Source organism: Panthera uncia, assembly GCF_023721935.1.
Source record: "Panthera uncia isolate 11264 chromosome A3 unlocalized genomic scaffold, Puncia_PCG_1.0 HiC_scaffold_11, whole genome shotgun sequence".
Taxonomy (NCBI): domain Eukaryota; kingdom Metazoa; phylum Chordata; class Mammalia; order Carnivora; family Felidae; genus Panthera; species Panthera uncia.
The window spans coordinates 23,160,140-23,177,111 of NW_026057578.1; the positions used below are offsets into that span (position 1 = coordinate 23,160,140).

The following is a 16,972-nucleotide window of genomic DNA, read 5'->3' on the forward strand; positions in this document are numbered from 1 at the left end:
AACCTTCATGTCTCAGCTCAAATGTCGCTTTCTCAGTGAACACCCCGACCACCTTGTGCAAAGTGGCCTCCTTTGACTCACTCTCAATGATTTCACCCTATCCATTTCCTTTACGGCACTTATCATAATCTGTAATTGTCTCCTTTATTCTGTGTCTGCTTGTTTTCATCCACTCTATGCGAGTGAATGTGAGCTCGTTGAGGGCAGGGACCGTGTCTGTCATTTCACTGCTGTGCTTCACCTTTATGTTTGTCATGTGACAGCACCTAGCCCAGGACCTGGTGCAAAGAGGCAACAGAGAACTGGCCAATGTTGAAGGAGCACATCAATACCGCCTTTCCTCTCTGCCCAGGACCACCCTCCATACCTGCTCCTTTAACTTCTGAACCTTCATGTCCTGCCTCAGCCGTTCCAGTTGTTGGCTGGCTTCCGCCAGCTCCTTCTGCGTCTGCAGCAGTGTCTCCAGGAGGGACACCCTCTCCTTCTCAGTTTCGAGCTGCATCTGTGGATAGGCAGGAGGGCAAGGGCTTGCTGCATCAGGGGTGACCATGCTCACCCTCTAGGCCACAGACACAGCCCAGCTGCTCAAGGGTTCTTCCAGAATGTGGGGTGGGGGCTGAGGGCCAAAGAAGATCTGGACCCACTGGTTAAGAACCAGGAAGTACAAAGATTGTCACTGGTTTGCAAGCTGACAGGATGTGGTGAACATCAGCCCTCCCTCAGGAAGTGTGGCATACTGTCGGCCCCACAGCTAATAGCGCCGGTCACCCCTTCTCACTAAGCAGCAAAGTGGGCATGTACGTCTCTTCCGGAAGCCCCCCTGCAGCAATACTCCTGGGAGTGGAAAAGGAAGTGGTCGGAGGTAGGGGGATCACAGCTCCCATCTCCCCAGCTTCCCACCTGGCAGAGGGCGCTCTCTGCCTCCGCCCTCTCTTCCTCCCTCTGTGTCCGGATGGCCTCGGTTTCTGCCTGCTGTTCCGTCAGCCTCATTTCCAGCTCCATTTTCTCCCTCTCTAGGCTCTCCAGAGCCTTTCCCAGTTCCTGCTGGTGCCGGGAGCGCTCTTTCTCCTGGTCGTGTGAAGGACTCACGGTTAGAACCCAGTGGGTAAGGACAGGAGGCAAAAGGAGGGCTGGAGCAGAGAAGGTCTCAGCTGGGTGTCCTTGGTACCTCTCTCAGCCTGTCTCCCCATCGACAAAGTGAGGTTGCTAACTCTTGGCTTATCTGTCTCACCAAATTTTATGAGAACCAAATAAGAGTTGTAAAAAATCAAATGATAAAATACCCAAGAAAGCATTTTCTAAAGTGCAATTGTCCCTAACATAGGTTACAGATATGTTATTTTCAAGCAACCACACCACTTATGGTTGACAGTTGTAACAATGAACTGAGTGGCAGATTGGTTCTCTGCTGCCCACTCTGCCCTGTCCAAGGTGGTAGAGTTAGCCTCCCAAAAAGTCAGGCTGAGCCTAGCTAGGATGTCTCCTGTTATACAAGGGCATGAGGACAGAGCATCCTGGTCCTGCCGGAGGTCAGCCAGTGACCAAAGCCTTCCCCAATCCCCCAGACTAACCCGGCACCCTCTCTTAGCTTCTCAGGATAGTTGGTGAAGGGCTCTAGAGCCAGGCTGCCTGGGTTACAGTCTTTATTTAATCCAACACCACTAGTGAGTGACCTGGGTTAATTTCAATCTCATCTCTGTTACTCAGTTTCCTCATCTATAAAAATGGGCATAACAATTTGGGTTGCTTTAAGGACTGAGATAAGTCACGTACAGCACTTTAGATGGTGGAAAGCCATCTTTTATCACCTTTTATCACCTTACTTAACACCTTTTATCATTAGCATTAAGAGAGAAGTTCCCTGCACCTTTCCTTTAAAATATTTACAAGCTCTCAAGGTGCTGGCTGGCTCAATTGGTAGAGCATGCAACTCTCAACCTCAGGGTCGTGAGTTCAAGCCCCATATTGGGCATGTAGCCTACTAAAAATAAATTAATAAAAATATTTACAAATTTTTGCTCAAATTATGCATTCATTTAATGGGAATGCCTCTAGGGTTTCACCCCTTTCCAACATCATCTTGTACAGCTTCCCCCTCATTGGCCACACTGACCTCCTTTCAGGACCTTGAGCACACTACACACTCTCATACCTTTAAGGCCCTTCTTTCCTCATGCTTTCCTGCTCCTTAGAACACCCCTGCCTGCCTCCCACACCATTGTTCCTCACAGCTTAACTAATGCTTCCCCGGAGAGGCCTTCCCAGACCACACACTCGAAACAGTTCTGTTGCTCTTATAACTTGCTGTTTTAAGTTGCTATTGCTCTTGCTGTTGCTCTTGCTGTTGCCCCCTTGCTGTTGCTCTTATAACACCCAGTTCTTATTCTTCACGGATCTTCCATAATAACTTACACGCTCACATATTAACTTGTTTAATACTTGTCTTCTCCTTTGAGGTTTTAAGCTCCATAAGGAGAACCACGTCTACTTTGCTCTTCACCGTCTCCTCAACACCCCCCACACAGTAAACACTCAACATTGCACGAATGAATCACATGTCAGTTGCTGGACTGTTAAGATGCCTAAGAATAGCAATCCATAAAGCCACAGTTATCAAACAGCTACGAACATCAAATCATTCCCTCTGATTTAAAAAGCCAGCTGTGAAAATATGAGAAAGATGAATTTTAATAGTAGTAAGCGTTTAAAAAAAAAAACTGGCCTATTCACTCAATTTGATTAGAAGTGTGTTATAGCTACCAAAAGAGCCAATTCCATGATGTCCAGGAAGTAACAGGCTAGGGTTGCCAGTTAGGTTGTGGATCAGAATATTCTGCACATTGGGTCATGAGTAACGTGTAACATGTCTAGAGGAAAGCAAGCATGTTGGTGAGGTATTTCAAGCAAACCTAAGATGTGATTTGTTTCACGTAATAGATTTTGGCTTGACATAAGGAATAATTTTTCAGTAACTAGATCTACCTAGAAATGAATGGGCAGCCATTGGTGGAATACAACAGAAGCTAAGTGACCATATGAAAGGGATATTGCAGGAATGACCACAGCATAAATGGTTAAGAGATGGTTAATTCCTGTTCTACTGCTTATTAGCCATGTGACCTTGAGTGATTTCTCTACATCTCAATTTCCTCACTAGCTAGTAGTAGGTAGCCTATCTGAAATAATGTAAATAGCACTTAGCAAGGCATGTGGCATGGGGAAGTGGTTGATGAGTGTCCACTATCACTACAATTAAAGGGGGTACATGCACTAGGTGAAAGAATGAAGACTAGAGCCCCTAAGAGTTTTTCCAATTGTTAGGATTCCAGGAGAAGGCAGTCATAGTTAAAACTAACAGACTCTCAGGGGTGCCTGGCTGGCTGAGTTGGTAGAGCATGTGACTCTTGATCTCGGGGTTGTGAGTTCAACCCCCCACATTAGGTGTAGAGCTTACAATCAATCAATCAATCAATCAAACTAACAGACCCCCAAGAGTTATGAGAGTAGTCAACCTTTTCAATCAGTAGGGAGATCATAAAGTCAGATGATCAGAATTCAGGGGGATTGTCTGAATGTGAGGAAAGGAAAAAATGGAACACGCCCTCCCATGACTCAGGTATGGCCATGAGATGGTCAATCCTTCCAGAGAAGCCTAGATTATGTCAGGTAGTTACTCATTATTTTGGAACTTTATTGCATCTTTCACTTGGAGGATTTTCCCGGGGTGATATGCCTAATTCTTGCTGGGGAAAGTGCCTTCTGGACACTGTTCAGTGAATAATTAAATTACTTACTTTAGGCATATAATTTCAAAACAAGCAAACTTCTAGCTACCATTTTACCAACAAGTCTGCCTTGTAATAACAGTCAAATCACAAATACACACAAAGCACAAATCAACTTCTATTTTCAGAGACCTGAAAAACAAGATTTCTGAACCTTCCAGCTGCAAAATGGCAAAAAATACTGATAAAATATTAAATATATGTTGTGGGTTTTTTTGCAATGTTTATTTATTTATTTTGAGAGAGACAGAGACAGTGCAAACAGGGAAAGGGCAGAGAGAGAGGGAGAGAGAATCCCAAGCAGGCCTTGGCCATCAGCATAGAGCCCAATGCAGGGCTTGATCTCAGGAACCATGACATCATGACCCGAGTTGAAACCAAGAGTCAGACACTTAACTGACTGAGTCACCCAGATGCCCCAGTGTATGTTTTAATGTATAAGTGAGCCAGCAGGAAAATAATGAAAATTTCACAGGAGTCAAAATCAAAGCAAGACTTGTGCTTTATAAATGGTAAATGAGTACAGACTGGCTTTCCACTGGAGGTATCTGCTATATCTAATAACTGAAATTCATTTTAAGGCTACGTGGGAAAAAGAAAACAGAAGACGGGGTGGGGAGTCCAATAGAAGACTCCCACATAAAACTGGACCTCCAAAGGGCTAATCAGGGGTCAATAAACTATGGCACATGAGCAAAATCTGGCCAGCCTCCTGTTGCTGTATGGCCTGTGAACTAACAGTGGTTTTAATACTTTTAATGGTTGAAAAGGAGAAAGAAAAAAAAAAAAAAAGAGAGAGAGAGAGAGATTTTTGTGACATGTGAAAATTATGTGAAATTAAAATTTCAGTGTCCACACTTAAAGTTTTATCTGAACACAGACATGCTCATTTGTTTACATGGTATCTCTGGCTACTTTTGTACTACAATAGCAGAGGTGAATAATTACGACAGAGACCATAAGGTCCACAAAACCTAATATGTGGCCCTTTACAAAAAAACCTTGCCTATCCCTGAGCTATAGTACTCTCAGTAGAAGGATAAACTTGAGAGAGAAGAAGGAAAGAGAGAAATGGGGAAGAGAAAGGGACAGAAAGTAGGGGGAGAGAAAACAAAACAAAAAAAATCCCACAGAAGGAAATAGCAAGAACATTTATTTGCTTCAACTTTTACACAGGATTAAAAAAAAAAATCTCCATTGAGAAGTCAACCACAACCTGGTCTTCATGTGGGCATAGGGCTTGAATGTGACCCCAAATACTTTCAACCGAAATTTTATTTCACTTCATTTTAAAATTTTATTTTGAGATGGTTCTGGGATGATAGAACCTTTAATCCAACACTATTAGTACAAGTGACCTCAGTTAATTTCTATCATATTTCTGTGCCTCAGTTTCCTCATCTATAAAAATGGGGATAACAACAGTGTCCTCCTCTTCTGCTAGGAAATTCCTAACAGAAGCAAAAGCAAATTCTCTGAAGAAAAACTCTTCCGCCTTAGGCCAAAAGGATTCCCACAGAAAAATTTCTAAAGAATGTGAGCTCAGAGTCAAGAATCATAAAACACAGGAGTGAGAACCAATGGAAAAAACATGTAGCAGAGTCAGGCTCGAAAAGATTTTATTTTTATTTTATTTTTAATTTTTTAAAATTAATTTATTTTATTTAATTTTGAGAGAGAGAGAGCAAGTGCATGAGCAGGGGAGGAGCAGAGAGAGAGAGAGAATCCCAAGAAGACTCTGCACTATCAGTGCAGAACTTGATGTGGAGCTTGATCCCACTAACCATGAAATCATGACCTGAGCTGAAATCAGGAGTTGGGCGCTTAACCGAATGAGTCACTCAGGAGCCCCTGCCCGAAATGACTTTAGTTATTGGTGTTATTAAATAGCATAAAAATATGTTTCATGTGTTTAAAGAATAAAAGAGTGGATGAAAATATAAATTAAGGAAAGAAACTAAAATATGACTAAGAAGATTTGAAAAAAAAAAAAACTGAATAGAATGTCTAGAAATAAAAAAATTTAATAAGTGAAATATAAAACTTGGTGAATAGACTACATAGCAGATTAGACACAGCTGAAAGGGAGTTAGTGAGCAGAAGACAGATCTGAAAAATCATCTACAATACAGTATAGAAAAAGAAAAATGAATGTAGAAAATGTAATAGTCAAGATACATGGAAAATACAGTAAGAAGGTCTGACAAACAACTAATCAGGGTCTTCTCGACACAAACAATAGAATAATGCATATGCTGAGAGAAAATAACTATCATCCTAGAATTTTATACCCAATGAAACTATCTTTCAAGAATAAAAGTAAAATAGAAATATTTTCAGACAATTAATTACCAACAGACCCTCACCAAAGAAATTCTATTTCAAGGAGGAAAATAAATCCAAATAGAATGTCTGATATGCAAGAAGGGATGATGAGTGAAAATCATTTGTAATTTTTTCAGTGTATCTAAACAAATATTCATGGTTGAAAACAAGTCAAAATAATTTGTGGTGTTAACAAACTAGTTAAAACAAAACACATTGAATAAAACAGTACATAGGTCAGGAGGAGTGAATGCAGTCCATACTGATTAACTTATGATTTTATTAAGTATGTATTTTTTAAAATTTTTTAATGTTTTTGTTTTTTAATTTATTTTTGACAAAGAGAGAGAGCATGAGCAGGGGAGAGGCAGAGAGAGAGACAGAAACACAGAATCTGAAGTAGGCTCCAGGCTCTGAGCTGTCAGCACAGAGCCCGATGAGGGGCTCGAAATCGTGAACCACAAGATTATGACCTGAGCCGAAGTCAGCTGCTTAACCGACTGACCCACCCAGGCGCCCCTATTAAGTACGTATTTTTAAATATTAAAGGAAACAACTAAAATTTTTTTAAAAATAGAGAACAGACCACCCAAAGTAGTAGAGAGAGAAAAAGAACCCAGAAAAGAATACAACTTAATCATCCAATTGAACTCCCTAAAAGAAGTTAAGAAAGGTGACCTCCCTGCCCCAAAAGGTATAAAAAGGCAGGGAAAATAGCATCAGATAGTAGAAATAAATCCAAATATACCTATAGTCACAATAAAAGCAAATAGACTAAGTTATATAATTAAAAGATAAAAGAAATACAGTTCTGAATTAGACAAGAAGGGGTCCAAGGCATTCCTCTGCTCCCTTTACATCCTGGGGCCAGTATAACAATCCTAAATCCCAGGATCCATGTTTAATTCTCTGTACATACTCAAACAACAACAATAATAGTTAACACAAATATAGAGCTTACTACATACATGTCAAGAATTGTTCTTAGTGTTTTTCATATATTGCTCAATTACTAGCTAGAAGCTGGATTTTACACCATGGCACCAGGCTAGTCCTGCTCAGATTTCACTCTTATAAGCAGCAATATCTGTCCCAAGAGTCAGTGGGTGGAGCACTCACTGAAGGGAGGCCACATCTGCCTCTCCTGTCCCCAGCCACATCCATGACCTACCCATTTCTCCTGGAGCCGGTTCACCTCCTCCTCATGGGCTGACTTCTGCTGCTGCAGGGCAGTGTGCCCCTCTTGCTCAGCCTGGGCCAGCTGTCTGGCTGCGTTCTCCCGCTCCTGCTCTGTCCGGCTCCGTTCAGTGTCCAGTTCCAGCTTCAGGCACCTCACTTCCCCTAAGATGCCAGGGACAGGTATCTCTCACTGGGCCTCTGCCCTCTTCCCCTCTCCCTTCTCCCCAGATCTCATAAACAACTTCCGTCCAGGAAGCCCTGAGCCTGGCTGGAGGAGGACCTCTGAGCTTCCCATTTGCTTCCAGGCTTTCAAGATCTCCATGGAATGAAGAGTCCCCATCCCAGCTGCAGGGACTGGGGTGGGGTGGGGGGAAGGAGAGGAGGGGTCTCACCTTGAATTACTTCCTTGGCTCGAGTGACAGTTTGAATCTGGACCTCCAGCTGTCCCTTGGTGACCTCTATCAGAGAATTTTGTTGTTGGGCCTCGAACAGATTGCTCTCCAGTTGCTCCTTGGCTGAGCTGTCAGGTTCAGGAATAAGGAAGAGTTCTTACCCATCCAGCCCCTTAACCTTCCTTAAGAGGAGTTGGATTCTAAGTACTGACTACCCAGAGAAATTAGGCGGCAATTACAAATTCATAACTCATTTAGGACCCGTTTACTTTGGGCAGGGAGCTTAGGTTGGCTACTCCTTGCCTTGCAGAACTCTCTCTGTCCTTGGCTGAACTGCGTGTGGGCCCTACCTGAGCCCTAGTAGTTGTTCAGAGAGGTCCTGCCGGTCTCGCTCCACAGCCTGCAGCCGCACCTCTAGGCCTGCTCTCTCCCGTACTAGGGCCTCCTTCTCCTGCACTTCCCGAGCAAGCACTTCGTCCCGTCGCTTCATCTCCTGATGCAGCTGCTCCAGCTGAGCGAAGGCTGCCTCCTGCTGATGGTGAGCCTGAGAGGGAGAAATCCGGGAGATTACAGGGCAGAGGCAGGATCCCCTGGGGCTGCTATCACCAGGTTGGGGCATTGGCCCTTCAGAGACTCTGGACCCAGCTCTGTGAGTCCTGAGCGTTGCCCACTCATATAAGTGGCATTTATCTACTTCCCTCATCAACCTGTAGAACTCCCAGCCCAGGAAGCATGTTCTCCTTTGTGCAAGACCCGGGGTTAGGGCTGCAAGAGAACTACCTCTAAGGAGCTTTTAGTCTTTAGAATTAAAACATGTATATCATCAGGAAGAAAGCAATCAGTCTCTGAGAAAGGGATTCTGGGAAGGAAAATTTGTATCATTTTAGGGCAGTGAGAAGTTTGGTAGAGGCAAAAGATGATCTTTGAGCTGTGTCATTGGTTCAGAAAAAATTTACTGAGCCGCTGCTATGTGCTGGACATTGTGCTAAAAGATGGAGGAATAGGGGCGCCTGGGTGGCTCAGTCGGTTAGGCGTCGACTTCAACTCAGGTCACGATCTCGCGTCCGTGAGTTCGAGCCCCGTGTCGGGCTCTGGGCTGATGGCTCAGAGCCTGGAGCCTGCTTCCGATTCTGTGTCTCCCTCTCTCTCTGCCCCTCCCCCGTTCATGCTCTGTCTCTCTCTGTCTCAAAAATAAATAAACGTTAAAAAAAAAAATTAAAAAAAAAATAAAATAAAATAAAATAAAAGATGGAGGAATAAAAACAACTAAGACACAGCCTTGCCTTCAAGGAGCTTTTGGTCTAATGCTGGAGACTGTAAACGGATAATTATAATACAGTGAGGAGGCTGTGGCGGCTGGAACATGCAGGAGGTACTGTTAGAGCATCCAGGAAAAGGCATCTAATTCAAACTGGAAAGTGTGAAGTAGTAAGGAATCTGAAGGATTCTTATGGGAATTGTTTAAAAAAAAAAATCTTTTTTAACGTTTATGTATTATGGAGAGACAAAGAGACACAGAGTGTGAGCAGGGGAGGGGTAGAGAGAGGGAAGACACAGAATCTGAAGTAGGTTCCAGGCTCTGAGCTGTCAGCACAGAGCCTGACGCGGGGCTTGAATTCATGAACTGTGCGATCACTATCTGAGCCGAAGTCAGTCGCCTAACCAACTGAGCCACCCAGGCACCCCTGGGAATTGTTTAAAAAAAAAGGAAGGTATGGGGTGCCTGGGTGGCTCAGTCGGTTAAGCGTCCGACTTCAGCTCAGGTCATGATCTCGCAGTCCGTGAGTTCGAGCCCCGCATCGGGCTCTGTGCTGACAGCTCAGAGCCTGGAGCGTGTTTCAGATTCTGTGTCTCCCTCTCTCTCTCTCACCCTCCCCTGTTCATGCTCTGTCTCTCTCTGTCTCAAAAGTAATAAAAATAAAAGGTTAAAAAAAAAAAAAAGGGAAGATGTACCTGAAACCAGTAACACTGGTCACTTTTAGGAAGTAAGACCTTTTCACTTCCTGAATCATTTCTGTCGAGTTTTCATTTTCTACATTGAGTACGTGTGGTATCTTAATGGGATGTATCAGTTTTGTGTTCTCACCTCGCTTAATTTCTCTTGAATTTCTTCCTTCTCTTCCTGGATGCCCCTGAGATCTGCCCGCAGCTCAGCCCCAGTCTCCTCTGCTTTCTGCAGCTGAACCTCCAGGTGAGTGTTCTTCTCCTGCAGGGCGTCCCTACTCCTCTCGGCTTCTGCCAGGCCCAACTGCAAAGTGCTTCTTGCCTGCTCAGCTGCTTCCATTCTGCTGCACATAGATTGGTTCTCCTGTTCCAACTACTGGTCAAAAGGGGAAAGGCATCAAAGACAAATGGTTACAGTTTATAGACCAAGTGCTAAGACGGAAGTCCAAGTAAGACATGAATCTATGACTCATAGGAGAAACACAGGAGGGCTTGTAAGAGAGGGGGCTATGCATTCATTTGGTCTGGTGCCTGTTTTCCAGGTACTAGATGGGTTGATGCTGGGGATGGAGATTAAAAAGGCAAAACCCTACTCTTAAAGAATTCAGAATAAAGGGCATCTGGAACATTTCTAGGGCTCAAGGGAATAGGAGCAGTGAAGAGACATGTTAACTTTGCAACCTATAAGAAACACACTCTTTGAGATGCAGGCTCTTCAGCAGATCCTTTTCTCGAGATTGCTATTATCTCACACAATGGGATTAAAAACTGAGTCTTCCTTCCAGAGGACACAGGCCTTCTTCCCAGCCCTGGAGATTTTACCCTCCAGCCCAAAGGTGGTTCTGCTGTAGGTGTGGGAGCAGACTATTTTTAACGGCTAAGCCCAGGCCTTATAGTCTTTGCTGCCCTCTGTTCCGTCAATGTTCCTTTTGCTCATTTTAGGACCACTTTTGGGAACTGATCCATCTTGCACTGATCCATTAAGGACTCTTCCCTGTCATGGGCATGAGCTTTACCAGTCACTGGCTTGCCTTCTGTCAGGGCCCAGCCCTTACTCTGTGGATCAGAGAAATCTGTGCTCACCTGGAGAAGCTGCTGGTTCAGTCCAACTTTATCTAAGGCCAAAGCCTCATTTAAGGCACTGAGCTTTGCAGCTGCAGCCCGAAGGTCGGCGACCTCTGCCTTCAGGCTGTTCTCAGAACTAGACAGCTCCGCAACACACCGTTCTGCCTAAAAACAAAGAGAGTTAAAGGGTTTCCGTGTTCACGTTTTCCCACCACGGTGAACAGCTCACATCCCCAACAATTGCTGCCGTCCTTGTACAGAGATCAGTTAACGCTCCAATCCTTCCCTTACATTTGAAACAAGTTTTCCCTTCATTCATTCACTCCTTTGTTCATTCATTGAGAAGTGAGAGAGGAGCTCATAGTACAGAGGCACAGACATCAGGATGTAGAAACAACTATCGCTGTGATGACTTCATACACAATGTCAGCACACAGTGCTCTGGAAACTCAAAAAAAAAAAAAAAAAGGCATTCATTGAGGTTGGGGGAGCCAAAGTGCTTGGTAGGAGAGCTGGCGATTAAGTTGGGTATTGAGAGGCGAGAAGCGGTTTGTGGTGAGAGAGAGAGGAAAGAAGCAGTCCGTGGGAAGTGAAGAGTACGTGGGAAGCAGCAGAGTCATGAAAATGCATGGCGAAACTGAAGATGTGGCAGGACTCCAGGTATATGGGGAGTCAGGACAGGTTATAGACAGAGGAGGAAGCCAGAAGGCAAAGGGCTTTGAATGTGGCACCAAGCAGCTGGGAAGCCACTGAATGGTTACAGGAAGGAGACTGATGTAACCAGATTTATACTTTTGAAAAGCATTCTAACTCCAGTGTAGAGTACACTGGGAGGGACAGAACCCAAAAGCAAAGACTAGTAAGTGATGCAGGAAACATGAAGGGTCGAGGCTTGAAGGGTGAAGAATGAGGCAGGCCGTATGGCCTTTGCCTAGAAACATAACTTTCCAAGCCACCCACACCACCCAGCAAGTGAGGGGTGGAGGCCCACGCACCCTGGCCAGTGCCGCGGTCACTTCTGTTTGCTCTTGCCTCAGCAGCTCCCTTTCCAGGTGACTGGACTCCAAGGCTTCCCGAAGTGTGATCAGCTCACTGAGTGATTCGGACTGTTTGGCTTCCAGGCCTGCCAGCGTCTCCTGACTACAATGGAAAGAGAGGAGGCTGGGGGCCATCTCAGGGAGTGGTCACACCCCAGAAGGGAACAGGAGTGAAATTACCTTTGCCAAGCAAAAGAATGAAGCTCTCTAAAAACTGATATGACCTCCATGACATATACAGTGAAAAAGGCAAGAAATTGGGAGAAATAAGAATATATACATATATTTGCATAAAGTAGCTGGAAAGATAAAGAGAAAGCAATTAATTATTTTTTTTTTGAGGGGAGAAGGGGCACAGGGGGAGGGAGAGAGAATCTTAAGCAGACACCATGCCCAGCGCAGAGCCTGATGTGGGGCTCTAACCCACAAACCGTGAGATCATGACTTAAGGTGAAATCAAGAGGATGCTTAACCAACTGAGCCACCCAGGCACCCCAAGAGAGCAATCTAAATGGGAAGGAAGGGAAACGGGATGGATGAAGCAGAGAGGTGTATCTCTGTGTTTGTCTTTTTAAGTAGCTTTGACTTTCAGATCGTTATAAATATTTTTTTAAATTTTTTTAATGTTTATTCATTTTTGAAAGAGAGAGAGAGAGAGAAGAATGAGTGGGGAAGGGCAGAGAGAGAGAGGGAGACACAGAATCCAAAGCAGGCTCCAGGCTCTGAGCTGTCAGCACAGAGCCCGATGCAGAGCTTGAACCCACAGACTGTGAGATCATGACCTGAGCTGAAGTTGGCTGCTTAACCAACTGAGCCACCCAGGCGCCCCCAGATCGTTATAAATATTGATAAACGTATTATCGATTCACACTAATTAAATTTAAAAACAATCATCTTTGTGGGTTGTCTTTTCTCCTCCTTGATACAGGGGAGACCATTACTTGCACGAGTCATGACCCTTACAGAAGTCCTGTCATGCCTACTGGCTGCAAGGAGCTAGGGCACAGGAGAGGAGGGGGATACATATGCCAAAAGTGTAACTGTACCTGTACCTGTAACTGGCACCAGTTACTGAAGACATACCACATGCCAGGCTCTATGCCAGCATTTTGCAAAACAGCATTCTAATCTCCCTGTGATCCTTCAAGGTAAATGCTATCATCTCCATCTTACAAATAAAGTAATCTGCCCAAGTGGCAGGACCATAATTTAAACCACACTTTTGCCAGCTCGAAAGTCCTTGCTTTCTCTATGACGTTATATAGGGGAATTTACAGATTAGCTGGTCTCTTGACTCTGGAATTCCCTTCCTAGACCAACTCATTTCCCATGACTTCCCAGAATTAAGTCCTACCCCTCACCCAGCCCAGCCCACCTTGAACATCTTTGCTGATCTGTCCCTTTCGCCCCTCTCCCACTCTCCACAATCAAAACATGTCAAGGCCCAGCTCAAAGGCCACCATCTCCTCCATGAAACTTTCAATTGTTAACTCTCACTCCCATGCTCCCAGAGGACCCGGCCTGAAGCTCTGTCTCATTCATACTTCATCTGGCCTCATGCACAGTTTGCTATTTAGTTGTCTGTTTTCCCCCAGTAGACCACAAACTGCTTGAGATCAGTGCTTGTGTCTTATTTCCTTCTGTATCCCCCGCAGCCCTTATGGGTGCTCAGAAAAGCCTGGGTGAACTTTCTGTATTCATCTTTCTGCAAAAGAAGGAGCGGGAAGCTAATGTGAGCCCACTGCACGCCAGGCTGTGATCCACTCCACTTCCTAAGAGATGGGGGTGGGGTGGAGGAGGGTGTGGAACCGAAGGGAAAATCAAGCCCTAGGAAGGAGGGGACCGGTCACTCACAGGCGCTTCCTTTCACGGACAGCCAGGTGCAGCTCTTCCTGCTGTTCCTCCTTCTCGCCCTGAGCAGAGTCCCCCTGCAGCTGAAGCTCCATGTTGGTCCTTCGCAGTCGCCACGCCTCCTGCTCCAGTACCTCCAGCTGCTGCTGCAGCTCCTCCCTGGTCTTCTGCAGGAGCTCTCGCTCCCTAGAACATGGAGTCCAGAGATGAGCAGAAACCTTGGAACCTCAAATCCTTCCCGGAAGCAGACGTCACAGGGTCAAAGGACAGAGGTGTCTGTTTCCTTTAAAAACCTCATCTTCCAGGGCACCTGGGTGGCTCAGTCGGTTAAGCGTCCGACTTCAGCTCAGGTCATGATATCACGGTTCGTGGGTTCGAGCCGCACGTCAGGCTTTGCACTAATGGCGCGGAGCCTGCTTCGGATTCTTTGATTCCCTCTCTCTCTGCTCCTCCCTCACTCACATTCTCTCTCTCTCTCTCTCTCTCTCTCAACAATAAATAAACATAAAAAAAAAAAACCCTCATCTTTCCTTTTAGGCGGGAAACTGTTGTTTGTTTGTTTTTGTCATCACAAAGATCCAAAACTGAGTGAGCAGGAATAAGCAGAACACAAAGCAAGACAGCCCAGAACTGTGTGACCGCAGAGTCACTTCGGGGGGAGGGACGGGATGAACAGCCCCCTGCTTACTTGCTGAGAGACTCCACCTCTCCCTGGAGGTCCGTGGTCTGCCCTGCCAGAGTGTCACGTTCCCCGGTGAGTTTCTGTAGCCTCTGTCTCAAGGCCTTGACCTCCTCCTCCCACTGATCATGCTGCCTCCGCAAGGAGCTCACAGCTTCCTGACAGCCAGAAAGCTGCTGCCTCAGGTCCTGGGGAGGGAGAGTGACAGAAGTGAGATGGTGAGCAAGAGGAAAGAGCAAAGGAGGGGCGTCAGGGGCCTGAGAGTGGGGCTGGGCGAGGGGGCTGAGGGTGGTACAGGGGTAAGCTAAGAATAGAGATCTGGCTGGTCAAGGGGCGCCTGGGTGGCTCAGTCGGTTGGCTCAGGTCATGATCTCACGGTTCATGAGTTCGAGCCCCGCATCAAGCTCACTGCTGTCAGTACAGAGTCCGCTTTGGATTTTCTGTCTCCCTCTCTCCGCCCCCCTCTGCTCCTGCTCTCACTCTCAAAAATAAATACACATTTAAAAAAAGAAAAAAGAGATGTGGCCAGTTTTAGCCAGTCGAGAAGACAGAGGATCAAAGATTACTGGGCTTCTGTGGTTCCCAGAGTCTCAGAGTCCATCATCTTCACATGTGAATTGGGGGAGTGGGGGCAGTCATGGAGATAGTTTAGTGTGGCTGGGACCATCAGAGCTGGGGAACACTTACCCACGGTCTCCCAGGGCTCCAGTTGTGTACCTTTGTGTAATGCTATACAAAAGTTGCGTGCAAAGTGAAACGCACAGAAAATGGTGCCCGTTACCCACAGGTACAACTGGGCAGACACTGAGAGCTTCTAAAGAGCACTTTGGGGGTATTGACCAAACACCTCATGACTAGTCAACATAGTGAAAGGGCCAGTCCAGGCCAGGAGGGTGCCTGGGGCACAAATCAATTTAGACACCCAGTCCCGTGGCTGAGGAGGAATGGTGGGGCTCTCACCTGCACAGCCTGGCGTCTTCGAGTCACCACTGAACGCACCAGAGTAAGAGCCTTGCCTGGGTCCTGGGAATCAAACTGGGAGGAGTCGCCACTAGGGTCCAATTCCAAGGAGCTCTCGTGACCACAGCCTGGGGTCATACCGTCCCCTTCTTCCACCATGACCTGAAACCCACCACAGCACAGTCACCACCCTGCCGACCAAGGCCTAGAGTCCACACAGAAGACGTGATACTACAGGCTGGGCCAACCTGATGTTTTCCTTCTCAGCTCCTCTCCCAGGGGGCTGGGAGGAGGGTATCTAGGAGCAAAAAGGATTGATTTCTCCAACTCCTCACCTTTGGTCACCCAAACCTAGGACTAGCAACAAGAGCACTTTCTGAGGTAATAATAAATGAAGAAAGGAAGAAAGGGGATACCGACATAACAAAGACCAGAATCTAGCCACCGGCCTGAGAACTGCAGCCGGCACTAAGAGGGCCTGTTCCAGCAGGCAGTGCTAGCACACGAATGCTTAGCTACCCCTTAGGGTGCTGGTCTTCAAATACATTCAGAGAACTCGTTACCCAAAGTCCCTAAGCCCAAGTGCCTCAGAGAGTGAATATCTAAGCATGACTAAGAGGACATGGAGGCCTGGGGAGGAGTGAGCCATAGCCCAGTTACCACAAACAGAAGGCTTACCAGTACCTGGGTTATATCCCTGATCACCTGCTGTAAAGACAGCTTCTCCTCTTGGGCATTCCTACTAAGTGATGCCTCGTGGTCCATTAATTCTGCATGGTTTTTCTCCTGAACAGGGAACAAGATAGAGCTGTGAGCCAACCTCTCAGAAGCATCTATCATTCCACCCTCCAAATCAACCAGAATCTCATTCTGTCTCTTCTGTCAACCCCACTTTTTCTCTGACCACACGTGAGTGCTACTAATGTCCCAGGACTCTGAAGACAGTGTGATGTGGTGATTAAGAGTTCAGATTGAGGGGCGCCTGGGTGGCGCAGTCGGTTAAGCGTCCGACTTCAGCCAGGTCACGATCTCGCGGTCTGTGAGTTCGAGCCCCGCGTCAGGCTCTGGGCTGATGGCTCGGAGCCTGGAGCCTGTTTCCGATTCTGTGTCTCCCTCTCTCTCTGCCCCTCCCCCGTTCATGCTCTGTCTCTCTCTGTCCCAAAAATAAATAAAAAACGTTGAAAAAAAAAAATTAAAAAAAAAAAAAAAAAAAGAGTTCAGATTGAGTGAGTCAGAGGTCCAAATTAGACGGCCTGGATTAGAGTTCTTGCTCTATCACCTTCCTAAGATTGGTAACCTTAGGCAACTGCTTCTATGAGCTTCATTCTCTTTAACATAGGAATAATTAACAGCAACCACTTCACACATTTTTGTTGAGGCTTGAATGAAAAAGATGCATATAAATTACTCAACATAGTGCCTGGCACAAAAGAAATGCTCAATGAATATCAGCTATCATTGGAGGGAGAATGGCAGCTGCCTCTATCTAGCAAACAGATGCTTGTACAGCAAACAGATGCTTGAGATCTAAGGCTAGACAAGAGAAACCCCTAAGCCTCAGAGCTAGCAGTAAACTTGAAGACTCAAGATTTCCTCAGTTCCTTCTGATCACATTGTTAGCGAAGACCTCAAGACACAGACCTGCAGCTGTGTTTTCTTTGGCCTACACAAAATTTGAACCATCGTTTATACATTGAGAGATTTTATGAATTGAGAAATTCTGACTTTCTGGCTTTTCTCAAAAAGTTAACAGAT

The 16,972-nt window shown here is 45.8% G+C and overlaps 1 protein-coding gene across 3 annotated transcripts in view; it reads right to left on the reverse strand.

Moving 5' to 3' along the window:
• Nucleotides 1–16,972, reverse strand: part of CEP250 (centrosomal protein 250) — a 52,018-nt gene that overhangs the window by 19,795 nt on the left and 15,251 nt on the right. For all 3 annotated transcript variants that reach the window (XM_049650875.1, XM_049650877.1, XM_049650876.1), the window contains 12 exons: nucleotides 15,902–16,003; nucleotides 15,218–15,379; nucleotides 14,267–14,445; nucleotides 13,582–13,764; nucleotides 11,686–11,830; nucleotides 10,709–10,855; nucleotides 9,768–9,998; nucleotides 8,032–8,225; nucleotides 7,682–7,809; nucleotides 7,282–7,451; nucleotides 901–1,068; nucleotides 368–502 (listed from right to left, as the gene is read on the reverse strand). In XM_049650875.1, coding sequence (XP_049506832.1) covers nucleotides 368–502; nucleotides 901–1,068; nucleotides 7,282–7,451; nucleotides 7,682–7,809; nucleotides 8,032–8,225; nucleotides 9,768–9,998; nucleotides 10,709–10,855; nucleotides 11,686–11,830; nucleotides 13,582–13,764; nucleotides 14,267–14,445; nucleotides 15,218–15,379; nucleotides 15,902–16,003 — 1,944 coding nt within the window. The remainder of the gene's footprint in view (nucleotides 1–367; nucleotides 503–900; nucleotides 1,069–7,281; nucleotides 7,452–7,681; nucleotides 7,810–8,031; nucleotides 8,226–9,767; nucleotides 9,999–10,708; nucleotides 10,856–11,685; nucleotides 11,831–13,581; nucleotides 13,765–14,266; nucleotides 14,446–15,217; nucleotides 15,380–15,901; nucleotides 16,004–16,972) is intronic.